General features: G+C 44.3%; 1 protein-coding gene and 1 long non-coding RNA gene across 2 annotated transcripts in view; one reads left to right on the top strand and one right to left on the bottom strand.

Annotated features, from left to right (window-relative positions):
• plcg1 (phospholipase C, gamma 1) overlaps positions 1-21,983 on the bottom strand; it is a 126,329-nt gene that overhangs the window by 51,192 nt on the left and 53,154 nt on the right. Inside the window, exons 5-12 of the mRNA XM_069884214.1 lie at positions 21,523-21,607; positions 20,437-20,520; positions 14,939-14,961; positions 7,150-7,222; positions 5,903-6,004; positions 4,597-4,715; positions 1,682-1,767; positions 612-732 (exon numbers count right to left, since the gene is read on the bottom strand). Of these exons, the coding sequence (XP_069740315.1) occupies positions 612-732; positions 1,682-1,767; positions 4,597-4,715; positions 5,903-6,004; positions 7,150-7,222; positions 14,939-14,961; positions 20,437-20,520; positions 21,523-21,607 (693 nt within the window). The remainder of the gene's footprint in view (positions 1-611; positions 733-1,681; positions 1,768-4,596; positions 4,716-5,902; positions 6,005-7,149; positions 7,223-14,938; positions 14,962-20,436; positions 20,521-21,522; positions 21,608-21,983) is intronic.
• On the top strand, positions 3,206-6,672 carry LOC138735791 (uncharacterized). The gene is made up of 3 exons (XR_011339944.1): positions 3,206-3,278; positions 4,657-4,746; positions 5,485-6,672. It is a non-coding gene; the product is annotated as an uncharacterized lncRNA (long non-coding RNA).

The following is a 21,983-nucleotide window of genomic DNA, read 5'->3' as shown; positions in this document are numbered from 1 at the left end:
CTCAATGCTCACCAACCTTAGGAACCCCGCACAACTAACTCACTTTCAAAGACACTCCAGCGAGATGCCACCAAATCGTATCAAGCAGAACAGAAATACAGCGTAGTGAAAATATATAGTTTTTTAGACATACAGCACAGTAACAGGCCCTTGCAACCTACTCACCCATGCAGCCCAAATACACCAATTAACCTACAATCCCCATATATTTTGAAGGGTGGGAAGAAACCAGAACGCCTGGAGGAACCCCATGTGGACACGTGGAAAACATACAAACTCCTTACTGACAGCGCCAGATTCAAGCCTGGGTCACTGACACTGGAACAGCGTTGTGCCATTGTATGTAATATTTGGTACAGAGGGAAAGTTGAACGATTTTCCGGCTATTTTGTGGGCAGGGCTTTTTTTCCTACCCCTCCCCTGTCAGAACAGGATGGAGTTACATGACAGGAAGTCTCCCCCGTGACTTCACGAGAGCCACTCCACTCAACAGATCAAGAACACGAGACAACATGTCCCTGTCACTGTCCTGAAATAATGCTTCTCCTCGAGTTCAAAGTCAATGAAGACCCAAGGAGATTATCAAAAGTAGCGTGGTGAGGGCATCTTACTCTGAAGTCACAAACGCATGTTCCTTGATAGTAGCCAGGACATCGTTGAACTTGATCTTTGAAGTCAGAGTGTGGCCATGGTAAATCACCGGCATTCCCTCAGGACCATCCCAACAGTCCACTGAAAGAGAGTCACAATGTACGTCACATGGAGAGAAAGAGCAGGAAGAACCCATTCAGGCTGTGCTGGCAATCACATGGGACTTTTTACGTGGATCATTAAGGGATCAGTGGTGGAGAGGGTGAGCAAATTTAAGTTCTTGGAAGTCTCTATCTCGGAGGATATTTCCTGGCCTCAACACATTAATGCCTTTGTGAAGAAAGCATGTCACCGCCACGACTTCCTCAGGAGTTTACGGAGGTTTGGTATGATATCGGAAACAACGACAAATTTCTACAGAGGTGTGGTGGTAAGTGTGCTGACCAGCTGCATCACGGTCTAGTATGAGGACACCAATACACTGGGTGTAAAGCCCCACAAAAGGTAGTGGGCACAGCCCAGGACATCACCAACAAAACCCTCCCCACCATCGAGAACATCTGCAGGGAACTCTGGCGTTGGAGAGCAGCAGCAATCAAGGATCCACACTACCCAGCACATGCTCTGTTCTCGCTTCTGCCATCAGGAAAGAGGTATAGGTGCCACAAGGCTCGCACCACCAGGTTTAGGAACAGCTGCTGCCCTTCCACCATCAGACTCCTCAACAACAAACTCAATCAGGGACTCATTTAAGGACTCTTAGTTTTGCACTTCATTTATTTTTTTTCTCTCTGTCTAACTCAGTAGTTAGAGTATTGGTCTTGTAATCCAGAGGTCGCGAGTTCGTTCTTTGCTGGGGCCTCATTTCTGTGAAGGGCACTGGACAAAGTAGAGACTGTCTTCCTTATAATAGACAAAGTTAAAGAATTTTGTGTATGTTACATTCTAAATGTAGTATTATGTGACAATAATGAGACATTAATCTTTACCTTTAGTTTGTTTACATTTCTTAATTTGTTTACTTGTGTACGTTGGATTCAGGTTTTTTTCCCCTTCGTAGTGTTTACAGAAAACATTCTAATTTACTTACGTTCAATACATCGGCATCCCATTCTCAAGCAGCGAGCATATGCTTCCAACGAGGACTCGCTGGAAAACTGGTCCCCTGTCAGGTAACTGAAAAAGAGTTGGATTCAGAGGTTGCAGTTACCAGCTCACAGAGTAAAAACACACAAAATGCTGGAAGAACTTAGCCGGTCTTGCAGCATCCATATGAGGTAAAGGTATATAGCTGACGTTTCGGGCCTGAGGCCTTCTTCAGGGTATGAGCAAACCCCACTTGACGAAACTGCAGCATTCTTATGAAACTTTTTGTAAGCTGAAATGGCGCAAAGCGAAGACCCATTCACTACTATTGGAGGCTATTTTCATAAAAGAGAAAACCCATTCAAATCCTTTTGTAAAAGTGAATTTTCATAATTCGCGTATTCGTAAAGCAAGGTATACCTGTATAAGCAATAAGCAGGTTCTCAATGCATGTCAGCACCAACACCAACATCTCTACAATCTCTATCCATACCTGAGCACCACAGAGCTGCATTCTTACCCCCCCTGCCATACTCGCTTTCCACCTATGTCTGTGTGGCTAAATTCGACACCACCACCATACACAAATTCACTGATGACACCACAGTATGAGTTGTATAAAAAGGGACAATTAGTCAACATACTGGAGGGAGACTGAAAACTTGGCTGAGTAGTATAATAACAAACTCACACTCAATATCAGCCAAACAAAGTGGACTTCGGGAAGGGAAAACCAGAGGTGTGCGATCCAGTGATCATTGTAGATGGGGGTTGGAGAAAATCAGAGGTGGAGAGGGTGAGAAAATTCCTGGGAGACACTATCTCAGAGGACCTATCCTGGACCCAACACACAAATGTCATCATGAAGAAGGCACGTAAGCACCTCTACTTCCTCAGGAGTTTGGTATGACATTGGAAACCTTGGCAAACTTCTACAGATGTGTGGTGGAAACTCTGTTGACCGGCTACATCACAGCCTGGTATGGGGACACCAATGCCTCTGAGCAGAAAGCCCTGCAAAAGGTAGTGAACACAGCCCAGAACTTCACAGGTGAACATCTCACCATCGTCGAGAACATCCACACGGAACACTGTGGGAGAGCAGTAGCAGTCATCAAGGGTTTACACAACCCAAAACACACTCTCTTCTCGCTGCTGCCATCAGAAAAGAGGTATAGGTGTCACAAGACTCGCATCACTAGGTTCATGAATAGTTGCTACCCCTCCACCATCAGCCTCTTAATCAACAAATTGAACCAGAAGCTCATTTAAGGTCTCTTACTTTGCACATTAGTTATTACTGAATATTTTCTTCTGTATTGCTCAGTTTGTTCTCTCTTTTTTCTTTATTGTATACATTTCTGTTTTTTGTATAGACAACCTTTCTTGAGTACAGTTTTTTTCACTACCAATAGGTAGAAATTCTGCCTGGCCCACAGGAAAAAGAATCTCAGGTTTGTATGTGATGTCATTATTGTACTTTGGCAATAAATCTGAACTCTGAACCAATGCATCACAATGGAGCAGTCACATGGGCACTTCCTGGCATCCCAGGATGGTATACGTTCAGTGCCATCGCTGTAAACACCACTGCTGCTCAGGTTAAAAGTAAAACACGAAAGTCTGCAGACATTGTGGTTGAAGTAAAAACACAATGCTGGAGAAACTCAGCAGGTCAAAGTGTCCTTTATGCAGCAAAGATAAAAATACATGACCAACGTTTCTGGCTCGAGCCCTTCATCACGGTATGGAAAAATGTTGGCAGGTGTCCGAATAAAAAATAAAGAGGGGGAGGTATGGTTGCAAAGGCAGGAGGTGATGGGTGGAAAAGGGAGGGAGGGGACAGCAGTGAACAAAGGGAGGCGGGATGCCTAGGTGAATAGAGAGGGAAGGGGTGGAGAATTGAGGGAAAGAAGACAGGGGAAGGGCAAAGGAGATCAGGTTAGTAGAAACCGAGGAAATAGATGTTAATGCCATCCTGCTGGAGAGTGCCCAGACAGAAAATCAGGTGTTGTTACTCCCATTAACAAGTGGTCTTGGTGCGATAGAACATGAGGACTTGGACTGACATGTGAGTAGAAGATTAGGGTGCAGAATTAAAATGGGAGATCTCTGCCACTGGTGCAGACAGAGCGAAGGTGCTCAGCAAAGTGATTTCCCAGTCTGCGCCCAGTCTGTTCGATGTAAAGAAGGCTACAAAGGGAGAACCGGATGCAGTAGATCAATCCCTCAGATTGAAGTGTTGCTTCACTTGAAAGGCCTGTTTGGCGCCCCAGACCGTGGTGAGTGAGGAGGTGTGGGCGCAAGTGTGGCACATCCTGTGGCCACAGGGGAAGGTGCGGGGGGGGGGGGGGGGCGGTGCAATTGGAAGGGAGGGAGCAGTCCCTATGGACAGCAAAGAGGGGAGGAGAGGGAAGGATATGTCTGGTAGCAGGATCCTAAATTCTAAATAGTTCTTGTGGCGATTGGGAGTTGGTGATCCTCCTGACCACCTATAGCTTGACCATTTATGCATTTTAAAAAATCTTTTCTTTATAAAGGACACTGTTTGACCTGCTTAGTTTCTCCAGCTTTCAGTTTTTATTTTCACTGCTCATGTTAGCTTAGCTCAACATTTCTATTTACATGCAGGTGCACAGGAAAAGCTGGGCTTTATTATTCATCCCTCCTTTCTGGCCCAACAATTTAGCTAAGTTGTCCAGCACCAAAAAGCAATAGTGGGAGAAATAGTTTCTTTCCTAGTGGGAAGGATACAAGAGGAATAATTTGTATCTGTAAGTTGTCTTCTCTGCACGGGAAAGAGTTTACGTACAGAAACTTAATATCGTGAGCTGTGACATGAAAGCTTGAAAATTCACTGTAAAATTTCCCACCTGGGATGGTGAGGTTAACACAGAACAGCTTGGGACAAGCACTCACGTATTGTGGGAGGATGAGATCCAGTAATGTGACAGTGGGTTGTTCATCTCTTCTGCGCAGACCTGATCAAATTTTGAGTCCCAAGTGGAATTTTCTTTTGAAAACAGGAAGGTCAAGAACTGAAGAGAAAGTGAAAGAATGTAGTTAAAGGTATGAAACAGTTCCAAACCCCACCAGTGTTCTCTTGCCCCTACGCTATGCCCATGGATTCACGAAAACCACGACCAATCTGTGTCTTTGCTGTTTTACTCTGAACTTAAGCATTAAGTAAAAATGATCTCACATTCTCTGTAACCACAGATGGGACACCAGTACCTGGGGCACAGGTATCCCACAGATCCAAAAGAACCAGGCGACTAAGCCCTGTATGAAATTACCTGTTTCTATCTCCACAGCACAATGCAAGATTTCCAATAATAACTGGGTCATTCCACCCACCCCCCCCAACCTCCCTGCCTCAGAGTTCAGAAAGGACATGGATCTCTTTACAAACAACTGACCTAGAAGGCATCAGTTCTCACTGGGAAACTTCACAGAAGGGCAGGAACATCTGCTCAGGACTTAGATACTTTCGGGGCCTTTTTTTTTAATTTAGAGAGACAGCACTGTAATAGAGGCCCTTTTGGCCCATAAACCCCCCTCTACCCAATTACAGCCATATGACCAATTAACCAACTAACCCCATTAGTCTTTGCCATGTGGGTGGTAACCAGAGGAAACTGTTGCGGACACGGGGAGCACATACTTGCACAGTGCCGGATTCGAACTGGGCACTGTAATTGGATTGTGCTAAATGTTATGTTTACTGTGCCTCCTCAAATGGGTTCTTTACAGTCTACAGATCTCCTCCTCCTCCAGCGCGGTAACAGTAGGCGTTTTTATCTGTAGATAACTGCGTGCTTTCCACTGATGATGAAACCTGCTCAGATCTTCACCACTCCAATACGCTACCATTCAGTTTCCCTTTCTCTGTTATTACTGAGAGCAGAGTGAAACAACTGAAGTCTACAGATGCTGCGATTGTAGTTAAAAAAAACACACACAGAAATGCTGGAGGAACTCAGCAGGTCTCACGGCGTCCATTGGAGGCAAAGATATATTATCGACGCTTCGGGCTCAGGACCAAAATCTCATTAACATTTCTTTATCTCCTATGGACACTGCGAGACCGGCAGAGTGTTTCTGTGCGTTTTTATTAATCGAAGCATCCTCGAGAGCTGAATCCAAAATGGTATGTCCTAACTCAACCGAGAAACTGAATCGCTTGACTAACAAGATATGCTTCACAATCTGCGGATGACCTTACTTCATCGAGGTAGAAAAATGGATCCTCGATCTCCCGAAGAGGATCTCTGAGGTAATTGAACATAAATTCCCGCACCAGTTGGATGTCTGTTGCCCACAATTCCTAAACAATGGACACAGAAGGATACAAAGCTGTGATTACAGATTCCAAGACTATGAAAAGCATTCTGGAATGTGAAAATGGAGGGTCTCAGATTTATATGAGATTCACATACCCCTATCTCCACTGGGAGACACATTATCCCTTCCCCATCATCTCCCCACTCCCTTTACACAGATCGGGTTATTAGCAGAAATTCCTGTTCAAACATCTTACTGCCCAACCAAACACATCACCTTGGAACCATCTCTTCCTAAAAATAGAACTGTAGCGGCCCGCTCCGCAGGCCGGCACAGGAAACGGCTGTTGAACATGGCGATCGAGCAAGCAGCACGCGGGATGAGATGCCCGCTCCCATGGGCCGCAGGAATAGCAGTCGAATCGACCAATCACCACTAGCGGATCACAGGGGGTCCAATCTAGGCCCACGCATCTTGGACAGCCAACCCCACTCAAGCCACGCCCCCGTGGTGACACGGCCGGCTGCCTATAAAAGGCAGAGCTGCAGCGCAATAAAGTTAATACGATCACAGGGGGTCCAATCTGGGCCCACGCATCTGGAACATCCAATCGGCAGCCAGCCCCACTCAAGCCACGCCCCCGTGGTGACGCGGCCGGCTGCCTATAAAAGGCAGAGCTGCAGCGCAATAAAGTCAGTGTCGACTACACTCCATTGGTGTGAGACTCTTCTTTCTTCAACCTCAAGCTATAACCCAATTATACCTCGAGCTGTAGCTGTAGTGATCCCCACTACAGAACAATATTTAAAGGATAAAAATATAAGGTTGATGCAAAAGCAGATTCTGATGTCTAGAAGCTTTCAACAGTTAAAACAACTGGTGTCAGGAATAACTGGAGTGTAACACATAGACTGTCAGTAACACCCTGGCATTCTGGTTGACTTCCAATTCTATTAAGGGAGAAAATCTGGTATCACTTTGCAGTCGGAACTATACTTACTCCATACCCTCAGGAGCGTGGCTGCTCTATGAACTGATCTAGCAAGCTACTCTGACGGATCAAAGCTTCACTGCGTGGACTGTGACAGCTCGACGAGGTAGCGCAGCCCTCACATTTCAAATGATATGACAGTGAGGAAATAATGAAAAGATAGGTGCAAAGGTGATGGGACAGGTGGTCACACTGACCTTCTGGTATTCCAGCAGGAACTGTTGGAAGTCCTGCAGAGAGACTTGGCTGAGTTCCGGTCTCTCACAGCTCCTGTGGAACAGAAAGATCACAAGATCATCAGCAAAAGAGCCCAGGCAGCTGACGAGCTGCCCCCCCCCTCCCCCCCACCCACCCCCCCTCCGCCCCCACCTTCCCTCCACAAACCGATATTCTAATTTCCCTTTTAAGATTGTGAAGGATCAATGCACCTACCTTGGCATTACAATTACTAGGAGCTTTAGACATCTTTTTAAAGGAAATGTTTGTCTGTCTTATTTAATCAGGTTAAATTATTGTTATCACCTTTATCCATTTCCATGATCGAACGTATTAATTCTATTAAAATGAAGATTTTACTTAAATTTCTGAGATGACAAAAAAAAGGAGTCTGTAAAACGAGGCAGCAAACGTGAAGACAAAAGAAAATTAAGATTCTGAAGAAGAATTCCCGTTAAACATGACAAGAGGCTAGGTTAGAGAGGCCTCTTGGTTGGCACGAATGAAGAGTCTGTTTCTGTGATTACTAAATAATAGAAAATATTAAAAATATAAATTAATTAATAGTAAATTCTAAGTATTTTTTTAATTAAAAATATATAAGTAAATAATGATCGAGACCGGACATAAACGACCATAAAGGAAGAGCCAAGAGGAGACTGGCAAGTTTAAAGTGCACTGAGGAACAGAGAGACTGAACGGAGTGGCAAACTCATAGGGAACATTCCAGAATGTGGGAGCAACAATAAAAACCCCTGCTGAAAGCCTGACTTTAAGGAGGATCTTTAGGCTGTGCCTAGTGCATAATATCGGGAGATTCTCGTTGCCCCTGGAGATAGTCGCTGTGGTTTTTATTTCACCCCCCCCCCCCGCCCCCGCAAGTTTCTTTGTGTGGGGTCAACGCGTGGGCGAGATTTTCTGTGCTGGGCCTCCAAGGCCAAACTTTTACCGTCGTCTTTGAGATGTTACTGCAGGCACTCCCTGTGGTTACACCTAGGTTTACTGGCAGAGGCTGGGATGTCGTGGGAACAATGTCTCACTACATACCTGCTGAATGGGCAGAATATGGCAAGTCATTCACTATTTCCACTGAAGCCAATGCAACACTGCATAAGAATTACAACATTTAACAACTATACAGATGACCACTTGAATCATCAAGGTGGAACGTAGAAGAATGAGGGGAGATTTGATTGAAGTACACGAAATGATCATGGGTATTAATGGAGTAAATGTAAGTAGAGGTTTTCCACTGAGTTAGGTGATTTACAAACCAAAGGAAATGGGTTAAGGGTAAAAGGAATGAAGTGTCAGGGGAACATTACGGGAATTTCTTCACACAGCGTGTGGTGAGAGTATGCCACAAGCTCCCAGCTGAAGTTGTGAATGCAGGCTCAATTTTGGGATTTCATGGTCCGGATGCAGGTCAGAGGGACTTGGCAGCATAATACAGTTTGGCACAGACCAGAAGGGCCAAAGGGCCTGTTTCTGTGCTGTAGTGCTCTATGGTTCTAAACCATGCATCAAGCGTTGATAAATAGGATTAAACAGATGGGTTGTCAACGATCAGCATACATGAGCTGGGCCAAAGAGCCAGTTTCTGTGTTTAATGATTATGATTTTAAATATTTTTATTAATACCACTTTTGGCCCCCTGACTATTGCAGAGAGTTTAATTAGTTTTCCACACCTTGTTAAGATCTGATTAAATGCCTCTTGCTCTTCACCCATGAATGCAAGCATCGAATGTGCCAACATTCATATCCAGCTTAACTGCAACTCTATCAGAACCTTGTGCACTGGGGCACAGTGCCCAGCAGCAGCAGGCAAACCTCTTGATTTCAGTCTAAAAGGAGTTTGTACTGGCTGTTAGATGATGCTTGGTTCATTGTTGTCTGTAGACCGGTTGTCTTTAAACTTTTGAATGAACAAACAAGGAGACTGGGAGGTTTTAGTGAGGATTGTGGAGGGTCATGTGAGCTCTCCATCTGGCACCTAGTCAGAAGTCAGGTTATCTGCCAATCAATTTTGGACTCTGCCCACCCATTAGTGCACAGCTGACCACTGGCCCCTTTAATCACCTAGTGATTACCTGGGCCGGACTCTCCAGCTTAAAGTACTATAAAGTCCACCATGTGCAGTAGCTCTTCCTCTTTTGTTCTTTGATCCTCAGATAAATCCTGCTCCGGTCCAGGTCATGGACTGTGGACAACGCTGAAGGAGTCGTTGGTAAGGTGTGCACTACACAGTGATCGGGGCTATTAGATTGTATCGGAGCCGTGTCTGTGTTAGTGAAGAAACGGTGGATAGCGTATTGTAATCCTTGGTTGTTACAAGTCTGTGCATTTGCTGTTAACAGTGGGTACTGTTAAGTTCAATGTGACTGGGTTGTTCCATGTTTGTATGAGTTTAAGCAGTTGTCAGTATTGGTAGCGTTAAGTCTGATGTGACTAATTATACTGTGTTTTTGTGATTGAGAGTATTAGTGTGTGTTAGTCCTGTTGCAATCCCCTTACATGTGTTTTAATAAAGATCCTTCCTGTGTCCAGACTCATTGATCTTTGAACCCACTGAACTTTCCCCTTCCCACACAACAGAGGTGGAATGGGAAATCTTCACTGGAAGAATTTGACTGTGGCGCTCTGACCTGGAACATTCACTCTGTTTTCTCTCCACAGATACTGCTTGACCTGCTAGGGTTCTGTTTTTAATCCCCAGATCAGTCAGTCACTAATTTCTGCAAAGTATTGTCAAATGGCACAGACTTTAACTGTCAGTTGTGGAGATAGCAAAGTTACAGGCTGCAATAGCATATCCATGAAAGCCTGCCGCCGCCAGCCTTACTGAGGCAGAATTGTGTATCAGGCTTGTTAAGACCTCAGACAGGGAAGTGTGCCCAATTCAAGGCACAGCACATCGGGAGAGAGGTAATGGAGATAGTGTGGCCAAAGCTGGAGAATTCTGCGCATGGTGGAAGGCGAGACAGGCTGGGATTCTTTGTTCTGAGGAAATTTATTTGAGCTATTTATAATTTGACAGGTCTGGACAGAATAGGGATAACGTCTTCCTTCAAGTATATAGATCATGAATTGTTTCAGTTGTTTCAATTTTAAGAGAAATGGATCAGAGGTCAATACACAGAGGACCATGAGTGGCAGTGAGGATCACTGGTGACTCCTTGCCATCGATGTGATCTACTGGGATTGTTGTCTGAAGTGGGCGTGCTGAATCGTTGAGGATGCCCATCATCCCTGCACACAGCATCTTTTAGCTCCTCCCATCAGGCAAGAGATGCAGGAGTATCAGAGCCAGCTCCACCAGGCTGAAGAGCAGCTTCTTCCCATGGAAAAACCAAAGGAACATGGCTCAGAAGGGAAGGGGGGGGGGGGGGGAAGAAGAGGAGAACTAAAGTAATTGGGGACTCATTGGTTAAGAGAGCAGACAGGGATGTCTCTGATTGAGTTCATTGCATTATGGAGGGGAGGGGGTGAGCAGCCAGATGTTGTGGTTCATGTGGGGATCAATGACATAGCTAGGAGAAGGGAAAAGGTCCTGAAGAGGGAGTATAGGGAGTTGGGAAAGCAGTTAAAAAGCAAGACTTCAATCTTAGGATTGGTGCCTGTGCCACGCACCAGAGAGGGTAGGAACAGGAGGTTGTGGGAGATGAATGCGTGGCGGAAAAGTGGGTGCAAGGGGCAGGGGGCTTAGATTTCTGGATCATTGGGGAAGGTCTGAACTGCACAAAAAGGACGGGCTACACCTGAACTGCAAAAGGACCAATATCCTGGCAGGCAGGTTTGATAGAGCTGTTGGGGAGGGTTTAAACTAGTTTGGCAGAAGGGTGGGAATCAGAATGTGAGTGTGAGAGATTAGGGCAGGGGGACAAAACAAAAATGTAGCCAGTTAGAGGGGTTGAAATGGGTCTATTTCAAAACTATGAGTATTGGGAATAAAGGGGATGAACTTAGACTATGGATCAGTACGTGGAACTACAATATTGTGGCCTTTACTGAAACTTAGCTGGAGGAAGGGCAAGATTGGCTGAGTAGGTACTAGGATTTAGGTGTTTTAAAAGGAATAGCATGGAAGGTAGAAAAGATGGGGTACTGGGGGGGGGGGGGGAAGTGGAGTAGCATTACTGGTCAGGGACAGTATCACAGCTATAGAAAGGGAGGACACTGCAGAGGGAGTGTCTACTGAGTCGGTGTGGGTGGAAGTCAGAATAGGAAGGGAGTTATCACTGTGCTGGGAGTAGTCTATAGACCCCCAAATAGCCCTTGGGACACCAAGGAGCAGATAAACAGGCAGATTTTTGAATGGTGCAGGATATACAAGGTTGTAGTTATGGGTGACTTCAACTTCCCTAATATTGACTGGCACCTACTGACTGCAAGAGGTATGGATGGGTCTGAGTTTGTCAGGTGTGTCCAGGAAGGTTTCCTGACGCAGGATGTGGACCAGCCAACAAGAGGAGAGGCCATACTGGATCTAGTTTTGGGTAATGAACCTGGTCACATGGTGGACCTCTCAGTGGGGGAGCATTTTGGTGAGAGTGACCACAACTCCCTTAGCTTCAACATGGAAAAGGATAAAAACAGACAAAATGGGTACGTGCTTAACTGGGGAAGAGCTAATTATGAAGGGATGAGCCAGGAACTAGCGAGAATAAATTGGAAACAGATGTTCAAGGGGGAGAGCACAGACGTAATATGGAGGAAGTTTAGGGACCACTTGTGCTGGGTTCAGGATAGGTTTGTCCCACTGGGGCAAGGAAAAGATGATAGGAAAAAGGAACCGTGGCTGACGAAAAAGGTGAGGCAACTAGTCAGGAGGAAGAAGGATACATTTGTTAGATATAGGAAACAGGAAGCATATGTTAGATACAGGAAGTAGGAAACAGGAAGGGCTCATGAGAAATATATGGTAACCAGGAAAGAGCTTGAAGGGGCAGATAAAATTAAGGAGAACTCCAAGGTGTTCTATGCAAATGTGAAGAACAGAAAGATGACGAGAATGAAGGTGGGGCCGCTAAAGGATAAAGGAGGAGGAGGAGGAGGTTGGGGACATCCTAATGAATACTTTGCATCAGTATTCTCAAGAGAAAAGGACCTTGATCATGGTGAAGTCGAAATTGAACTGGACTGTATGCTGGACAATGTTTGGATTAAGGAACAGGAAGTTTTGAATCTTCTTAAAAAGTCCCCGAGGCCAGACATAATAGACCCCAGGTTGCTGGGGCAGTAGCTATGATCTTTGAGTCCTCCTTTTCTGCAGGGGAGGTGCCGGAGGATCAGAAAATGGTAAATGTAGTCCCTTGTTAAAAAAATAGGGAGAAACCTGGGAATTATAGACCAGTGAGCCTTATGTCAGTGGTGTGCAAATTATTGTAGAGGATTCTTAAGGATAGAATTTATGAGCACTTGGAGAAGTCCAGTCTAATTAAGGATAGTCACCATGGCTTTGTGAAGGGAAGGTCATGCCTCATGAACCTAATTGAGATTTTTGAGGAGGTAACAAAAGAAAGCGATGAGGGTAGAGTAGTAGATGTGGTCCACGTGGATTTTAGCAAAGCATTTGTCAAGTTCACCCATGAGAGACTTATCTAGAAAGTCATGAGGCACTGGATCAGTAGAACCTTGTCTGTGTGGATAAAAAATTGACTTGCAGGAAGAAAGCAGAGAGTAGTAATAGAAGGAAAGTATTCTGCTTTGAGGTTGGTGACTAGTGGAGTGCCACAAGGATCTGTTCTGGAACCCTTGATCCTTGTGAATTTTATAATTGACCTGGATGACAAGGAGGAAGGATGTGTCAGTAAGTTTGCGGATGACACGAAGTTTGGAGGAGTTATGGATGGAGTTGAAAGCTGTCGAAGGTTACAAGAGGATAACGACAGGTTGCAGAGCTGGGAAGAAAAGTGGCAGATAAATCCGGATAAGTGTGGGGTGATGCATTTTGGATGGACAAACCAGAAGGCCGAGTACAGGGTTAATGATCAGTTATTTAAGAGTGTGGATGAACAGAGGGACCTTGGGTTCAAATCTATACATCCCTCAAGGTCACCGCATAGGTTGATAAGATAGTTAAGAAGGTCTATAGAATGATGTGCTTCAGGAATAGAGAGGTCATGTTGCAACTCTACAAATCTCATTATAGGAAGTATGTGGAAGCAATGGAGAAGGCGCAGAGGAGATTTACCGGGATGTTGTCTGCATTAAAAATGTCTTGAGGCAAGGTTAGTAGAGCTGGGACTTTTCTATTTGGAGCCTAGAAGGATGAGAGGAGACATGATAGAGGTCGAAAAGATTATGAGAGGCATAGATAGAGTAGACAGCCAGCACCTGTTTCCCAGGGCAGGAATAGCAAACGCCAGAGGACATAAGTACAAAGTGAAGGGAGGGAAGTTTAGGGGAGACATTAGGGGTGGCTTATTATATACAGAGTTGTGGATGCCTGGAATGCCGTACCAGAGATAGTGGAGGCTGATGCATTAGGGGCATTTAAGAGACTTTTGGACAGGCACATGGATTTAAAAAAAAAGAGGATTAAGGGTAGGGTGGGTTTAGTACTTTTATTAAGGAATATATGGGACAGCACAATGTTGAGGGCCAAAGGGCCTGTACTGTGCTGCAGTGTTTTATGATCTATGTTTCATGAACTACTCACACTAACCATCCAAGACTCTCATATTTATTTATTCGTATATATGAATGCTTGTCCTGTGTATGTATTGTTTGTCTGTATGTGTGTTATGTCTGATTGTGTGTCTGCGTGTTTTGCACCGAAGTCCAGAGAACGCTGTTTTGTTGGGTTGTACTTGTGTAATCAGATGATAATAAACTTAACTTGGTTTGTTTATTATCATGTACGCCCAGATACAGTGAAAAACATGTTGGCGTACTGTCCAGGCAAGTCAACTCAGACTTAAATACAGCAGATAGTGCAATATTAAGTCAAAAGTGCAGGGTATAGAAAAAAATAATTTATAACAATATAGGGGCATCATCCTAACCAGAGAGAGATCCATTTAACATGAATGAAAATGTCCTTGAAACGGAGCTCATGTATCTTCTGATCACCAAGGCACAGATGGGGAGGGGGGGGGGGGGTGAGGGAGGTGTTTGGAGAAGAGCATTATTGGGTAGGATGACACTTCTAATCTGTTAACAACTTTTGTGACACAGCGGCAGATATAGATGAAATGAATGGAAGGAAGAGTGGGTTACATGACAACCTGTGATCATTCACAATGTGATTGTTAATATGAGATTCAGATCAAAGGTAATTTGTGGAGAACTTTTCTCCCATAAGATACAAACTAAAGGAGGTTAAGATGAAAAGGGAATTGTTTAGGGGGAAGAAACTTCTTCACACAGAGCATAGTGGGTGCGTGGATCGAGCTGCCAGCTGAAGTGGTGAATATGCACTCAATTTTTAATGCTTAAAAAGAATTTGGTCAGGTATACGGATGGGAGAAGGATAGAGGGCTATGGATTGGGTCAGGTCAGTGGTACTAGCAGAATAATAGCTTGGCACAGTCTAGAAGGGGAGAAGGGCCTGTTTTCTGTGCTGTAATTTTCTATGTTTCTATTCTGAGGATGGTATGGTTCAGGGACTCACTGTCAGGGAGGATGTAGGAGGAAGAAGCTTTCAGCAGATTATGGTTTCCTCAGGCAAGCATTTGAAGTGCCCCAGACTGACAAAACTGAAGACCAGAGGTATAGAATTGGTATCAACCTACATGAAATCGGTACATGTACCCTCGCCACTTACCTTTGAAGAAAGGGGACATCCATCTGCCCAGGGAAAAACAAAACGGAATCAGAAACAAGCTCCTCTTCAACATATATACAGTAAAATCTCCGTTATCTGGAATTCGAGCATTGGCAACTCAACCAACCAGTTAAATAAATAGATTTCAATAAATAAAAATTAAAAATTGTAAAAGTTATGTTCTCCGAAGCAACACACAGCACCTTGGTGAAGATGGGAGCAAACGTTCAGCCAGTGGAGCTACCCCCCCCCCCCCCCCCCACCCACCAAACCTCCCCGGTCGTGCCCCGCCCGCAGCAGTTGTTTGAACGAGGTTTCAATAAAGCTGTGTTTGAATAAAATGGCGGCACCACAGATGAAGAGGCAGCCGATGTTGCTCGTCATTGGGATGACCCTCCAAAAGTCTCTGCCTATTAAGTATTTATCCTTATTAGTATTAAGGCTTTATCTGTAAACTTGGTGGCGGGGGGTGAGTGGGTTAACTATGACGGCGGTACGGTCAGCGTAGCAGTTAGTGCAACACTGTTACAGCGCCAGTGACCGGAGATCAAATTAAAATTAAAATTTTGTAAATTACAAGAATTACCTGATTAAAGTGAACTTTACATAATTAAAGAACTACAATACTGTTTTTTTTTTCACATTACTTCACATTTTGCACTTCTCTGTTCATTCTTAATCCTTGTGTATTAGTTAGGCATTGTAAGAGTGAGTCTCAAGCACCTGGAAAAGTTGTATATCCGCATCTACCAAACCCTGTAGGTGCCAGATACTGGGGGGGTGGGGGGGGGGGTGCTTTACTGTACAAAACAAACACTTTCCTTGCCTCTGCATTCAGTAATATAACAGCTGGCCTGTACACTGAACACTCCTCATTGCTGACGCTCTGTCAGAAACTCACATCAAACCCTCTGAGAAAGTTCATTAGAAGCTCAATCTCAACATCAGAAAAGCAAACAAACTGTCCAATGAGCAGACAACCAACCCAGTCATCTCCCACCACTTCAAAGCAGTGAACCCAAAAACAAGCAAACCAAGTAGACCAGTTGGCCCAAGTGACCTCAACAACTTTAAAGCTTCACAATAACCTCTCAATCCACACCATCTCACCACATCCTATTTTCTTCTTCATGTTTTAATCTAGCTTTAATGTAAGTAAATCAATTCTAAGGCCCGACACATGCTACCATACTCACTTTACCTCCGTCATGGCTGGCTACGAGCTATGAATGGAGAATGTGAATGGACTATTCGAACACAAGGAAATCACCTGATCTGATCTTGACCTAATTTACTTCCTCAATGAGGCCTAGGAAAGGCGCTGAAATCTTAATCAAAGTCGTACTCTCTCTACCTACGCTTCAGGAGAACTTGCAAAATATAAATGGTGTACAACAGGGTAATTTAGTAAATTTCTCTTTCTCGCAACAGGATGTTAATGTTTTTGGAAAATCCTTTCCAAGTGTATTGAATGCTAAGCATAAGAATGCAAAGTATTTCCAAACTGCATCCAGCAAGATTAGAAATGCAAGAAATGCCAGGATTATCTACTTAATGCTACAAGTTGAGGGAAATGAAAATTGGCTGGTAGGGTGGAAATAACATTTTTTTTTAAACAAAGGTTTATTCAAAACCACAGCCACAACATGACAAACATAAAACGTACGCAGAACTACATCTAAAACGACTATTAACAATGGTGGAAATTTGCGAGAAAGAGTAAATTACTACGGTCTCCCTGTTATACACCATTTATATTTTCAAATTAAAATCCCGTTATTACTCTCTAAGATCTATTCAATCTCATGGGGGGCGCGCACAGTTCCCAGGACTCAGTCACCGTCCACTCAGGCGCCACGTGCCCCTGCTCTAATACCATATGGGCCCAGATGTAATGCCAAGAGAGACAAGGCAGTCAGCTCACTCTGTACCCTCGACTGCCAACCACCTCGACCGTGAATAGCCAGCTTAGTCAGGCCCAGCAGAAACCCCACTAGGAGATCCGCTGAGCGCCCAACCCTGAAAATAACATCCTTTCCTCGTCTTCACCAATTTGACAAGGCAGGTCTCTGAATGACAACCGTTACAACTCAGAGGCCCTTTGCCCAGATAAATAGAGCAATTGAGATTAATCTCAGTCTTGCAAGTGTCAGCACATCAAGTGTTAACCCAAGCACCTCCACAAACTTTCCAGGCACTAGGTTCAAGAATCAAGAGGTCATGATGCAACTCTACAAATCTCTGGTGAGAACAAACTTAGAATATTGTGGTCAGTTCTGGATGCCTCATTATTGGAAAGTTATGAAAGCTAATGGTGCAGAGGTGATTTACCAGGATGTTGCCTGGATTGGAAAATGTCTTATGAGGCAAGGTTAGCAGAGCTGGGACTTTTCTATTTATAGCAAAGAAGGATGAGAGGTGACTTAATGGAGGTCTATAAGGTTGTGAGGGGCAGAGATAAGGTATGTACCCAAGGTGAGAGTAGCAAATCCCAGAGGACATCTGTACAAAGTGAAGAGAGGAAAGTTTAGGGGAGAAGTCAGGGATAGTATTTATTTTACATAGAGTTGTGGGTGCCTGGAATGCATTGCCAGGGATGGTGGTGAAAACTGAAACATTAGGGGCATTTAAGAGACTCTTAGACACATGGATGGAAGACACATTGAGGGCCAAAGCCCCTGTTCTGTGCTGTAGTGTTGTACCCACCCCCCCCCCCATAATTTCCCATGATTCGCCCCTGGTTCTTCTGCCTTAAATGAATGTGTATGATTATTAATCGCTGTGCTTTGTCCAAGGTCTTGCTTAATTTCATACACAATACCATAGCATATTACATTGCAGAATGGGAGGACGTTGTGGAGGGATCGTCTACTGAGTCAGCGTGGGTGGGAGTCAGACACAGGAAGGAAGCAATCACTCCCTTGGGAGTATTATATGTGACCCCCAAAATGGCCACTGAGGAGCAGAGAAATGGGCAGATTCTGGAAAAGTGCAAAAATAACAGGGTTGTTGTTATGGGACACTTCAATTTCCCCAACATTGAACCTTAGTGCAGAAAGTTCAGATGGGGCAGAATTTGTCAGGTGTGTCCAAAAAGGATTCTCGACACAGTAAATGGATAAGCAGACTAGAGGAGAATCTAGTCTCCTGGGTAATGAACCCTAGTCAGGTGGCAGACCTCTCGGTGGGGGAACATTTTGGAGACAATGACCACAACTCCCTGAACTTCAGCATAGCTATCAAAAAAATTAAGGGAGTAGACAAAGTGGAAAAGTGTTTGAATGGAGAAGGGCTAATTTCGATGGGATTAGGCAGGAATTTTGGAGAGTAAATTAGGAATAGGCGTTCTCTGGGAAATGCAGAACAGAAATGAGGATGATGTTTCGGGAACACTTGCGCAGGGTTGTCCCATTGAAATAGGGAAAAGATGGGAGGGTAAATAAGCCATGGGACAGCTAGAGAGGACAAAGAAGGAAGCCTCCACAAGGCTAATGAAGGTCTCGTGAGAATTATCTAGCGGCAAGGAAGGAACTTAAAAGATTTAGGTGAGCAAGAAGGGGGCACAAGAAGGCTTTGAAAAGTAGGAATGAGGAAAACCCAAAGGTGATCCACACACGTGAACAGAAGGGAGATGAGAGTGAGGGTCAGGTTGATTTGGGATAAAGGAGGAAATGTGCCTGTTTACAGAGGAGGTAAGGAAGATTTAAATGAATACTTTGCTTCAGTATTCACTAGGAGAGGGACCTAGGTGAAAGTGAGGTCAGTGTAGAACAGACTGATGTGGTGGAGCATGTCATGGTTAGGAAAGAGGAAGGGATGGATCTTCTTAAAAATATTCAGATAGGTCCCCAGGACTGGATGAGATATACCCCAGGTTATTGTAGGATGCGAGAGAAGGGATTACTGGGGCATTGGCAATGTTCTTTGCGTCCTCCCTGACCACAGGAATGGGCACCGTAGGATTGGAGAAGGATAAAATGTAATCCCCTTATTTAAGAAAGGTAAGAGGGAGATTCTTGGGATTATAACCATTGAGTCTTGCATCAGTGGGAGTCAAACTATTGGAGAGGATTCTTAGGGAAAGGATTTACGAGCATTTTGAGAAGCATAGTCTTCTCTGGGAAAGTCAGCATGGCTTTGTAAGGGGCAGGTCATGCTTCATGAGCCTAATGGAGTCTTTTGTGGAGGTAACAAAAGAAATTGTTGAAGATAGGGATGAGGTGTATATGGATTTTAGTAAGGCATTCAGAAGGTACAAAATCCTTGGCTTCTCGGATTTATAAATGACTTGTCTGCAGAAGGCAGAGGACGGTAGTAGATGGAATGTATTCTGCCTGGAGTTCAGTAACTAGTGGAGTTCCACAGGGATCTGTTCTGGGATCCCTGCTCTTTGTGATTTTTTTACAAATGACATGAACGAAGAAGTGGAGAGGTGGATCAGTAAATTTGCAGATGACATGAAGGCTAGATAGTGTAAATGTTGTTATAGGTTACAACACGATGCAGAGTTTTTTGGAGATGTGGCAGATTGAGTTCAATCCAGATAAGTATGAAGTGTGAAGAGATTGAACTGGAAGGTGGAATATATGGTTAATGACACTATTCTTAACAGTGTGGAAGAGCAGAGAGATCTTGGGCTCCATGTCCATAGATCTCTCAAGATTTCTGTGCAAGTTGATTGGATAGTTAAGAAGGTGTATGGTGAGCTGGCCTTCATTAGTCGGGGGGGGGTTTGAGTTCAAGAGCCACGAGGTAATGTTGCAGCTCTATAAATCTCTGGTTGGACACCTGGAGTATCGCGTTCAGTTCAGGTTGCCTTGTTACAGGAACAATGTGGAAGCTTTCGAGAGGGTGCAGAGTATGTTGCCTGGATTGGAGAACATGTCTAGTGAAACAAGGTTGACAGAGATAGGGTTTTTCTCTTTGGAGCAACAAAGGATGAGAGGTGACTTAATAGAGGTATTTAAGATAATGAGAGGTATAGATAGGCTGGGAAACCAGTATCTTTGCAGAGGGAAAATAGTAAATACCAAAATACATTGGTTTAAAGTGAGTGGTGGAAAGTTTAAGGGAGATGTTAAAGATACTTTTTTTTTAATATACACATAGTGGGTGCCTGGAATGCATTGCTGGGGGAGGTGATGGAGGCTGGTGCAATAGTGACATTTAAAGGATTCTTAGGTAAGCATGTGAATGAAAGAAATATAGGTTATAGGCTTTCGGATTGGGATGGTTAGATTTTTGTTGAGTAGGTTTATATAGGTCAGCATAATATTGTGGGCCAGAGGATCTGTACTATGCTGTAATGTTCTAAAGGTTCTAATATTCCATCTTCTTGTGTGCTCATTTGCCATTCTTCACAATTAAACTTCAAGAAAAGTTTATTGTAGTTCCTAAGGTTGCACTTCAACCCTGCTTGGAATCCACTGTGGATACGAAGGTCACAATATTATCGTTTGTGCTTTTCTTTGAAACCATTCACCTTATCCATCACTTACATTTTTCTGCGCAACGTACATCAAACTACGATAAAGCTGAGCAAACTGGCAGTAAGTGACATCTCCGGTCCGCAGCTCCATGTCCTGAGCAGAAAGAGAAGCAATAAGGTGAACGGATTTAGGCCAGGGACCATCCTTCCAGCACCAAATATAAACCAATTTAGTGATCAGATGGTGAGCTCCTGTATCACACAACAAATTCCTGACCCAGGTGGGGAATGGGTGGTCCAGGAACTCATCAGCTGATACAACAAGCAATCAGCTGGTGTTTCAATACAGTCATACTGAAGGGAATTGCTGATTCAGAATTGTATGGGAGGTGTTGAATTGCACAGGATCGAGAAGGGGAAATCAAAGGCATGACCTTGGAGGTGAAAGTATGAAGTTCGATCTGAAACATTCATCCTTTTTCTCTTTCCATGGATGCCTAATCTGCTGAACGTTCCTGGCAAGTTATGCTTTTATTAGCACAGGATCACATCGGCAATGGTGATATTAGGCATCACATCAGACCATGCGATGGTACATTAGATGGTTATAAGAATCCTACTGACTGTAGATGCCAGGGCAGCATAAATAACACATTGCACCACGGAGAGACTGGACGATACAGTATCTCGCAGAGGTACTAATTGGTGCGGAATTGTCTGGTGAAACTGGAAGCTTTGAATTGGAGACAATGGATGGGACAAGAATCCAACTGATCCCAATAGGGCATGCTCTGGTTAATAACACGACCCAGCAACGTTTATTGACAGGAGCACTGGGTCAAACATAGGATAGGACAGAGCGAGGTAACAAGGAACAGTGGAACTCTTGAGGGAAGAAATGCAGATAAGCAAAGTGGCTCAATGGCTGCAATGCAGAACATAAATGGGCAAAGACAAAACAGCATTTGAAAATGAGAGTAGATTCTGTTTTTGCTTTTGTTGAGACCAAATGTGTTTCAGGCAGCAAATGCTTTAGATAAGCAACTATTTGGATGCCCCAGTGATCAGCAGCACATTGCAGTGAAAGTTTGAAACAAGGTACAAGAGAAACCTTTTGCCTTGTCGAATAAATCAAAGTTGAGAAGAATTAAAGTACCGTAATCTTTTCCCGCAGGAATTTCATGTTGGGCACTCGATAGTTGACTTGAGACAGCATGTTCTTCAGATCTTTCACAGTGACCCTAGGGAAAGAAAAGCCTCTAATTAACCTGAGAGATCTTACTGCTCTGTGGTTTGGACCATGCAACATGGGGCATTACTGTGGAATTATCACAGGCCAGGTCACCTGCACAGGATAGAGGGGAAGACCCTGTCTGTGAGACCAGGACCCAAGAACTCAGATGCTGCTAACAACTGTTCACAGTCTGCAGACCCCAGCCAGTCCACACCAACCTGTACACTGGAGATGAGGGACCACCCAGACAGTACACCAGGACCCTGCCACATCCAATCTGTACACTGAACATGAGGGACCACACAGACTGCACGCCTGGACCCAGTTCACTCCTAGCCTGTACACTATAGATGAGGGAACACCCACTCTGCACCTGGACCCCG

This window comes from Narcine bancroftii, chromosome 6 (genome assembly GCF_036971445.1).
Source record: "Narcine bancroftii isolate sNarBan1 chromosome 6, sNarBan1.hap1, whole genome shotgun sequence".
NCBI lineage: Eukaryota > Metazoa > Chordata > Chondrichthyes > Torpediniformes > Narcinidae > Narcine > Narcine bancroftii.
This window is presented reverse-complemented; position numbering and strand designations above follow the sequence as displayed.